Here is a 10,549-nt window from a genome sequence, read left to right as displayed (position 1 = left end):
AATGAATTCACAAGTTCAATATGAAACTGGAAGAACACTAGCTGGTGTTCTTGTCTAAAAACAAGTACTCCCCTTTCTGGGTTGGGGTGGGAAGGACAAAAGTTAATAGTTCCCCCCCTCAAGTCAAATCATAACAATGGTTAATAGTACCCCCCCACCCCCACCCTCCAGTCAAAACACAAAACACAAACAAAAATCCCATATTCGAAGCCAAGGAACAGTGCATCTTGAATTTAATCCCCTTCACATTTAGGATTTTCTCCCCCTAAACTTTACTGCTTAAAAAATCTTAACCGAAAGAAGAAAAAAGCCTTTGGACAAGAGCCACCCGGTTTCAGAATTTGTAAAAACAATTCTGAGGATCAGAAATTAAAACCATAACCGTTTCACCGTTCCATGCTCTATTTTCTATTTTTACAGAAGGAAATCTAAATTACACTCACTGTACTTACTCCGTGAGAAAATAAAGTGTGCTCTACTCCATTTAAAAAAAAAAACAGCTTTCTGTTGTAGGTGGGTTGGGAAATAGAAAGCAATTCAAGAGTTAATTGCAAAATTACAATTTACGCAAGTAGCATACTATAATTGTATTCAAGAAGAAAAGAAAGGTTAGAGTACACAAAAAGGAGAGAGATTTTTTTCAGAACGGTTCAAAGGAGATAAATCAGAATTTCAAAGCATGATGTGCATTATGCACTGCTATGGGACAATTAATCTGAATGAAGAGTAAGAAAAGCGGCTTTAAGAAATTGATTCAGAACATAATTAAGATTCAACTTACTGGGTTATCTGTGGAATCATCAGCCAACTGTAAACCAAAATAATCTCTTTCAGTCAAATCAAGGTGTGTGAAGACTACATCCAACAGAACCTGTCCCTGATCATGTTTCTAGAAGAAAAATGAAATAAAAATGATTAAGGAGTGCACATGTTTATAAAATTTAATCAGGCCCTTTTGTGTTCTCTATGAAGAAGGTGAGTTTCTTCTAGAGGAATCCTTCAGGAGGATTTAGCTAGGCCACGTTCCTGGAAGACAACCAGGGAGAAATGTGTACCTCAAAATCCAATTACATGACAAATTTGAAACCAATCCTGAAATCCTTGGATGAAGTCAATCCTGAAATTGTGATGAACCGTACTATAAACCCCACTTTTTCATTCATTCATTCATTCATTCAATCGTATTTATTGAGTGCTTACTGTGTGCAGAGCACTGTACTAAGCGCTTGGGAAGTACAAGTTGGCAACATATAGAGACGGTCCCTACCCAACAGCAGGCTCACAGTCTAGAAGGGGGAGAGAGACAACAAAACATATAAACCAAATGAAAGAAATAGAATAAATATGTACAAGTAAAATAGAGTAATAAATACGTACAAATATATATACATATATACAGGTGCTGTGGGGAGGGGAAGGAGGTAAGGCGGGGGGATGGGGAAGGGGAGAAGGGGGAGAGGAAGGAGGGGGCTCAATCTGGGAAGGCCTCCTGGAGGAGGTGAGCTCTCAGTAGGGCTTTGAAGGGACAGTTATTCCAAGATGGACTTTTAACTGTTTAAAATTTCCAAGGACTTGTGAAACTTGCCAGAGAGAGTTGTCCTTCAGCCTTCTATTGCCAATGACATTGCATTACTAAGTGTGAGGTAGGCTGATAAACCCCAAATGCGGCACTCCAGCCTTTCGACAGAGGCTTGGACTATCCATCAAGTTGGAATCAAATCAATATATTATGTATATTAATGGCATTTATTAAGCACTTACTATGTGCAAAGCACTGTTCTCAGCGCTGGGGAGGTTACAAGGTGATCAGCACTGTACTAAGTGCTTAGGAGAGTACAATATAACAGAATTGGTAAAAATGTTCTCTGCCCACAATGAGTTTACAGTCTGGAGGGGGAGACAGAAATTAACATAAGTAAATTATGACTATTTACATAAGTATTCTGGGGGTGAGAAAGGGGTGAATAAAGGGTGTATATCCAAGTGCAAGGGTGATGCAGAAGGGATCGGGATTCGGAAAAGACCTACTGTCTTTGAGAACTCAACAGCAGGAAACACGACATGTTTTGTTTTGTTTTGTTGTCTGTTTCCCCCTTCTAGACTGTGAGCCCGTTGTTGGGTAGGGACCATCTCTATATGTTGCTGACTTGTACTTCCCAAGCGCTTAGTACGGTGCTCTGCACATAGTAAACGCTCAATAAATACTATTGAATGAATGAATGAATGATGAACATCACACATACACTAAAAACGAGACCAAATTCTCTCCAAACAGATTCTTTGGACCACATATTCAGACCACCATTTTGTCCCTCACGGTTCCTTTTTCAGTTGTTGTGTTTTGCCCTTTAGCAGTTTGAAGGCTCAGGCCCAGGAATCGAGGGCCTCCCCAACTCGGCCCCTGCCGTGAAACCTGGGAAACTGATGGTTGCTGTGAGTCCTCAATGGACTAACATGTGAGGAGGGTTTAATGCATCAGCAGAATCTGTAGGAGCCCAACGTACTGACTCACACCGCATCCCATAAAATCCCAATTCCAATCCATCAAAACGCTTTTGTGAGGGTCTTACTGTTGCCCAGCACTGGATTTATGGGGTTAGGAGGGCACAGTAGAGGTAGCAGACAGGCTCCATTTACGCTTCAAGTTTCTGCCCAGGGAGCAGGGCCATTTTATGGGTGGATTGTTTGGGTTTTGCCCATCTCCGACTTGGATACACTAGCGCCTCACATTCAAATAACCCAGAACCTGGTTCAGATCTTGGTATTAACAAGCACTATCTTTCTCTCTCTCTCAGCGTTCATATTCAGTCACCAAATCATGTTACCTCTTTCTTCATACCATCTCCAGAACCCCACGTGTGGGACAGGGGCTGGGTCTGGCCTAATCAATGTGTACTGACCTCAGCGCTTGGAACAGTATTTGACACATATTAAGAGCTTAACAAAATATCATAAAAGAAAAAGCCTTCTCAGTCCAAACTGCCAGCCTCTTGGTCCAAGCCTTAACCCACCGCAATCAATTATTTATTGAGCACTTACTATATGCAGAGCACTGTACTAAGCATTTGGGAGAATACAATACAACAGAATTAGCAGACATATTCTCTGCCCACAAGTTTACAGTCTAAAGAACCCCCTGGCTTTTCCTCTCCCACTTGAGTCCATAAATCACTCTGTTGCTCAGATCATTTTCAAAGACACTGTGCCATGCATGTGTCTCCACCCCTCGCACCGTGGCTCAGTGGAAAGAGCCCAGGCATTGGAGTCAGAGGTCATGGGTTCAAATTCTGGCTCCACCACCTGTCAGCTATGTGACTTTGGGCAAGTCACTTCACTTCTCTGTGCCTCAGTTCCCTCATCTGTAAAATGGGGATTAAGACTGTGAGCCCCCCGTGGGACAACCTGATCACCTTGTATCCTCTTCGGCACTTAGAACACTGCTTTGCACGTAGTATGCGCTTAAAAACTGCCATCATTATTATTATTATCATCATCATCATCAATCGTATTTATTGAGCGCTTACTATGTGCAGAGCACTGTACTAAGCTCTTGGGAAGTACAAGTTGGCAACATATACAGTCCCTACCCAACATTGGGCTCACAGTCTAAAAGGGGGAGACAGAGAACAAAACCAAACATACTAACAAAATAAAATAAATAGAATAGATATGTACAAGGAAAATAAATAAATAGAGTAATAAATATGTACAAACATATATACATATATACAGGTGCTGTGGGGAAGGGAAGGAGGTAAGATGGGGGGATGGAGAGGGGGATGAGGGGGAGAGGAAGGAAGGGGCTCAGTCTGGGAAGGCGCTATTATGATTTCTCTCTGCATTAATCAATCAATCAATGGTATTTATTGAGTGCTTACTGTGTGCAGAGCACGGGACTAGGGGCTTTGGGAGAATATAATAGGGTCGGTAGACATGTCCCCTGACTACTAAGACCTTACAAGTCTAGAGGGGAGAAAGACATTCCAATAAATTACGAATAAGTACCTAAGTGCTGGGAGGGAGAAGACGGGGGGAGTATGAGGTGCTTAAAAGGTACAGGTCACACAGTGGGAAACAGGCAAAATTCACTCATTCATTCATTCAATCATATTTATTGAGCGCTTACTGTGTGCAGAACACTGTAGTAGGGGCTTGAGACAATACAATATGAAGGCTTAGTCAAGGAAGGCCTCTTGGAGGAGATGTAATTTTAAAAAGGCTTTAAAGGCACGGAGAGTGGTGGTCTGTTGTAAATGAAGAGGGAGAATTAAGTAAAAACTCCTGACTGTTGCCACTCAAATCAGCTCTCTTCCCCCCTACTTATTTTCACTCCTCTGCCACTACAACCCAACCCACACATTTCACTCTTCTAATGCCATCCATCAGAGAAGCAGCGTGGCTCAGTGGAAAGAGCCCAGGCTTTGGAGTCAGAGGTCATGGGTTCAAACCTTGGCTCCGCCAATTGTCAGCTGTGTGACTCTGGGCAAGTCACTTCACTTCTCTGGGCCTCAGTTACCTCATCTGTAAAATGGGATGAAGACTGTGAGCCCCCTGTGGTACAACCTGATCACCTTGTAACCTCCCCGGCACTTAGAACAGTGCTTTGCACATAGTAAGTGCTTAATAAATGCCATTATTATTATTATTATAACACTTCAATCAATCATTCAATCATATTTATTGAGCACTTACTGTGTGCAGAGCACTGTACTAAGCACATGGGAAGTACAAGCTGGCAACATATACAGACGGCCCCTACCCAACAGTGGGCTCACAGTCTAGAAGGGGGAGACAGAGAACAAAACCAAACATACTAACAAAATAAAATAAATAGAATAGATATGTACAAGTAAAATAAATAAATAAATAAATAGAGTAACAAACATGTACAAACATATATACATATATACAGGTGCTGTGGGGAAGGGAAGGAGGGAAGATGGGCGGGGGATGGAGAGGGGGGCGAGGGGGAGAGGAAGGAAGGGGCTCAGTCTGGGAAGGCCTCCTGGAGGAGATCAGCTCTCAGTAGGGCCTTGAAGGGAGGAAGAGAGCTAGCTTGGCGGATGGGCAGAGGGAGGGCATTCCAGGCCCCGGGGATGATGTGGGCCTGGGGTCGACGGCGGGACAGGCGAGAGCGAGGCACGGTGAGGAGATTAGCGGCAGAGGAGCGGAGGGTGCGGGCTGGGCTGGAGAAGGAGAGAAGGGAGGTGAGGTAGGAGGGGGCGAGGGGATGGACAGCCTTGAAGCCCAGGGTGAGGAGTTTCTGCCTGATGCGCAGATTGATTGGTAGCCACTGGAGATTTTTGAGGAGGGGAGTAACATGCCCAGAGCATTTCTGGACAAAGATAATCCAGGCAGCAGCATGAAGTATGGATTGAAGTGGGGAGAAGTACAGTGCTCTGCACATGATAAGGGCTCAATAAATACCATTAATGATCTCCCCCCAACTCCTGCCGCTTGACCACTTGGATACTCAGGCCCACCCTCTCTCCACCCTGGAAGCATTTATGAATTCATTCATTCAATCGTATTTATTGAGCGCTTACAGAAAAGCAGCGTGGCTCAGTGGAAAGAGCACAGCCTTTGGAGTCAGAGGTCATGGGTTCAAATCCCGGCTCTGCCAATTGTCAGCTGTGTGACTTTGGGCAAGTTACTTAACTTCTCTGGGCCTCAGTTACCTCATCTGTAAAATGGGGATGAGGACCGTGAGCCCCCCGTGGGACAACCTGATCACCTTGTAACCTCCCCAGCGCTTAGAACAGTGCTTTGCACATAGTAAGCGCTTAATAAATGCCATCACTATTATTATTATTACTGTGTGCACAGCACTGTACTAAGCACTTGGGAAATACAAGTCAGCAACATATAGAGATGGTCCCTACCCAACAAGGGGCTCACAGTCTAGAAGGGGGAGACAGACAACAAAACAAAACATGTGGACAGGTGTCATCCTTAAACTCTGTTGCTCTCTTTCTTCATAGCTTATTTTTTGTCAGTCTCCGATGCTAGACTGTAAACTCCTGGAGGGGAGGAATTGTGTCTATTAACCTTTATGTCCCCTCCCAAGTGCGCAGAGGATATGCTCGATATACACGATGGAGGGATGATCCCAGATGGTTCCCCCTAGGATGAGGTGCTTGCTCTGGCATCAGGGATCTAGACTGTGAGCCCACTGTTGGGTACGGACTGTCGCTATATGTTGCCATCTTGTACTTCCCAAGCGCTTAGTACAGTGCTCTGCACACAGTAAGCGTTCAATAAACATGATTGATTGATTGATTGATTGATTGACTGATCTCCTGGCTAGTTGTGAGGCTGAACTGTTCCTTGGCATCGATCACCACAATCCCAGATTCTTCCAGCTTACTGGCTCTTGCTATTTTAATGATAACAGCCAACTTTAGGCTCCCTGCTTTTCCCGCAAACACCCCAGGTGCTATTTGCCCCTCACCTCAAAGCAGTCCAATGGACCCTATTCTATTCCTCAGAGGCTACCACAGCGGGTGGCACAAAATTCAGAGAATGTGTCCACCCCAGGGAATCTGCAACACAATTTGCAACTCGATGAGGGTTCACTTCAGCCACCCGCTAGCAACAAAACAAATCCCTGACCAAGATTCGCCATTACAGTTTTCTACCCTGTTCCACCCACCCATTGTGATCACTCTGCCCCAGCTGTTTTATGCTACGGGAGTTCACAGATTCCCTACCAAAAAAAACTATAATACAACTCAGTGGTGGAAATGGAATTATATTTGCAAATACCTGCACTGTCTGTTCAAACGAACTCTGCTATATTGTACCCTCCCAAGTATTTAGCACAGTACTTTGCACACAGCGAGTGCTCAAAAAATACGATTGACTGATTGAAATCAGCTCTCCCCCTTCTACCTCACCACGAAGAGTGGCCTAGTGGATAGAGCACAGTCCTGGAAGAAGAACCTGGGTTTAATCCCAGCTCCTCCACTTGTCTACTGTGTGACCTTGGGAAAGTCATTTTACTTCTCTGGGCCTGAGCTACCTCATCTGGAAAATGAGGATTAAAAGTGTGAGCCCCATGTGGGACGGGGACTGTGTCCAATCTGATTAGTTTACATCTACCCCAGGGCTTAGAACAGTGTTTGACACATAGTAAGCGCTTAACAAACACCATCATTACTCCTCCTCCTCCTCCCCCCCGCCCCCTCAGTAGAAGGAGCCCAGGCTTTGCAGTCAGAGGTCACAGGTTCAAATCCCAGCTCAGCCAACTGTCAGCTGTGTGACTCTGGGCAAGTCACTTCACTTCTGTGGGCCTCAGTTACCTCATTTGTAAAATGAGGATTAAGACTGTGAGCCCCCCGTAGGACAACCTGATCACCTTGTAACCTCCCCAGCGTGCTTAGAACAGTGCTTTGCACATAGTAAGTGCTTAATAGATGCCATTATTATTATTATAATTACAACCCAGCCCAGCCCATACATTTCACTCCTACTACTCACTGTTCCTTGAGTTTATCTGTTGATGTGTCTCCAAGCTGATCCCTTGTCCATGTCCTCCTTCTGGCCTGGAACTCTCCCCTCCTTCATACCAATCACTGAATCAATGGTATTTACTGAGCGCTTCCTGTGTGCAGACTAAGGGGAAAGTACTCTATTGTACTCTCCCCTTCTTACCTAATCTCACTAATCTCCCACCATAACCCAGTTTGCACACTTTGTTCTTCTAACACCAACCTGATCACTGGACCTCAATCTCCTGTGTCTTGCTGACATTCCCTTGCTCACAACCACCTTCTGCCCTGGAATTCCTTCTCCTCTCAAATTTGACAGACCATCACTCTCCCCACCTCTAGAGCCCTGGTAAAAAATCACACTACTAGACTGTGAGCCCATTGTTGGGTAGGGACCATCTCTATATGTTGCCAACTTGTACTTCCCAAGCACTTAGTACAGTGCTCTGCACACAGTAAGTGCTCAATAAATACGATTGAATGAATGAATGAATCAAAGCCCCATTAGACTGCAAGCTCATTATATAGTAAGTGCTTAACAACAGTGCTTCGCACATAGTAAGCGCTTAACAAATGCCATCATTATTAAATACTACCCTCCTCCTCCTCATTATTATTATGGGCAGGGAACATGTCTGTTAATTCTGTTGTGCTGTATTCTTTCAAGTGCTTAAAACTGTGCTCTGTAAGTAGTAAGAGCTCAATAAATACCACTGCTTGATTTTGTCCTAGAAGTCTTCCCTCACTAAACCCTCATTTCCCCCCACACTCTTCCCTCCCTCCTGCATTGTCTATGATCTTGGGTCTGTAACACTTAAGCACCACCCCACTAGCATGTATGTACACGTATGTACCTTTTCCCCTTATCTGTAAATTATTTTCATGTCTGTCTCCCCAACTAGACTCTAAGCTCCCTGAGGGCAGGAATCTGCCTTGTCTACCAACTTGACTGTATTATAGTCAACTTCTCTGTGCCTCAGTTTCCTCAACTGAAAATTGGGGATTCAACCCCTGTCCTCTCCTACTTTGAGCCACAAGTGGGACAGGGATTGTGCCCAACCTGATTAAACTCTACTCCAGTGCTTACAACAGTGCTTGACACACAGCAATAAGTGCTCAATAAATAGCAGTGATTGATTGATAGAATTGCGCTATTCCTTTTCTTTGGTCTATTCAAAGCATGTTTAGTACACTGCTCGGCACACAGTAAGCTCTCAATAAATATGACAATGAATAATAAAGAAATAGCATAGAATAGGTTGTTTTTCACCTTCTATTACCCAACCCCTGTAATCAATAGTTTTAACATGAAAAGCAGTGTTGTCTAGTGGAAAGAGTTTGGGATTGGGAGTCAGGGGACCTGGGTTCTAATCCCGGGTGGCCACTTGCTGCTGCGGGACCTTGGACAAGTCACTTCCCTTCTCTAGGCCTCAGATATCTCATTTGTAACATGGGGATTAAGTCCGTGAACCCCAGGTGGGACACAGACGGTGTCCAACCTGATTTAGTTGTATCTACCCCAGAATTTAGTACGGTGCCTGACACACAGTAAGTGCATCACCAAATACATTTTAAAAAATGTTTTAGCGCTTTTTCTCTACAGACGAAATTCCCCATGCCTAGTTTTATTCCCAACTGAGTTGAATCAACTGTACTTTCTGAAAGAGGAAAAAAAAATCGAAAGAAATCCAGAAATGCTATATATACTTCTGACATTTTTGAACTCGGAATAGCCTGACCTTTTACCAGTCATATCTTTTCAGGAGGCTTGTCTTCAAAATGGAATACTCCTACTCCTATGTTTGGAAAAAAATGTTTACAAAACAGTTCAAAATACTAAACTGAGGCTTAGGTTCCCACACATGTGGGAAGTATCTATATTCTTTAGACTTTTATACAGCAATTCCTGAGCATCATGTTTTTAAATAACAAAGTATAATATAAATAAAAAGAAAACACCTCGTTCTTCCCTAACGAAATGAAATGTTTAATTAACAATTTAAACAAGACTGAAAAGGGAAAATTCCGGGAAATTATTACATTAATGATTGGATTGCAAAATTAGTTGACCTATACTACCTATTTTCATTTAGAAAATAATTCAAATATGGTGCTTCCTTCAAATGTGTGCCCTAACCTAACCCGAAACAGCATTTCTTGAGGATTAAAACAAAATCGCAGAAAGTAGGAGAGATAGAGGAAGAAACATTAAGTGGGAAAGGAACAAGAGGCGTAAAATGGAAACGAGATTGGCAGGAAAACAGGCCTACATTTTGGGAAAGCAGACAAGTAAATTTAATATTTAAAAGTCCATGAATCCTCATCTCTTCACTCACTCTATTCTCACCATCCCACAGCTGGGAAGCAGTATGGCCTACTGGAAAAAGCAGGGGCCTGGGAGACGGAGGATTTGGATTCTAATCTCGGCTCTGCCACTTGTCTGCTGTGTCACCTTAGACAAGTCACTTAACTTCACTGTGCCTCAGTTTCCTCAACTGAAAATTGGGAATTCAACACCCCTCTTCCCTCCTTCTTAGCCTTGAACCACAAGTGGGACAGGGATTGTGCACAACCTGAATAAACTCTAACTACAGAGAAGCAGCGTGGCTCAGTGGAAAGAGCCCGGGCTTGGGAGTCAGAGGTCATGGGTTCTAATCCCGGCTCTGCCACATGTTTGCTGTGTGACCTTGGGCAAGTCACTTAACTTCTCTGTTCTCCAGTCTTTCAGACTATAGACATTAATTTCCCCAAGATTAAATAAATTGGGAATTTATTAAATAAAAAGGGTAGACACATTCTCTGCCCTTAAAGAGCTTACAACGTTGAGGGGAGAAATGGACATTCACATGAATTATAGGTAGTACAAGTAAGAAGGGGAGAAGGAGAAGCAGCAATGTGGCTTACTGGAAAGAGCATGGGCCTGGAAATCAGGACTTGGGGGTGTCTAAGCCCTGCTCTGCTGCATCTCTTATATGTTGCCAATTTGTACTTCCCAAGCGCTTAGTACAGTGCTCTGCACATAGTAAGCGCTCAATAAATACGATTGATGATGATCTCTG

General features: G+C 43.7%; 1 protein-coding gene across 2 annotated transcripts in view; it reads right to left on the bottom strand.

Annotated features, from left to right (window-relative positions):
* The window catches only part of PTPN4 (protein tyrosine phosphatase non-receptor type 4), a 246,725-nt gene that overhangs the window by 200,027 nt on the left and 36,149 nt on the right, over positions 1–10,549 (bottom strand). For both annotated transcript variants that reach the window (XM_038743503.1, XM_038743495.1), the window contains exon 2: positions 782–889. In XM_038743503.1, the coding sequence (XP_038599431.1) occupies positions 782–889 (108 nt within the window). The remainder of the gene's footprint in view (positions 1–781; positions 890–10,549) is intronic.

The sequence above is a fragment of the Tachyglossus aculeatus genome, chromosome 1, assembly GCF_015852505.1.
Source record: "Tachyglossus aculeatus isolate mTacAcu1 chromosome 1, mTacAcu1.pri, whole genome shotgun sequence".
Taxonomy (NCBI): domain Eukaryota; kingdom Metazoa; phylum Chordata; class Mammalia; order Monotremata; family Tachyglossidae; genus Tachyglossus; species Tachyglossus aculeatus.
This window is presented reverse-complemented; position numbering and strand designations above follow the sequence as displayed.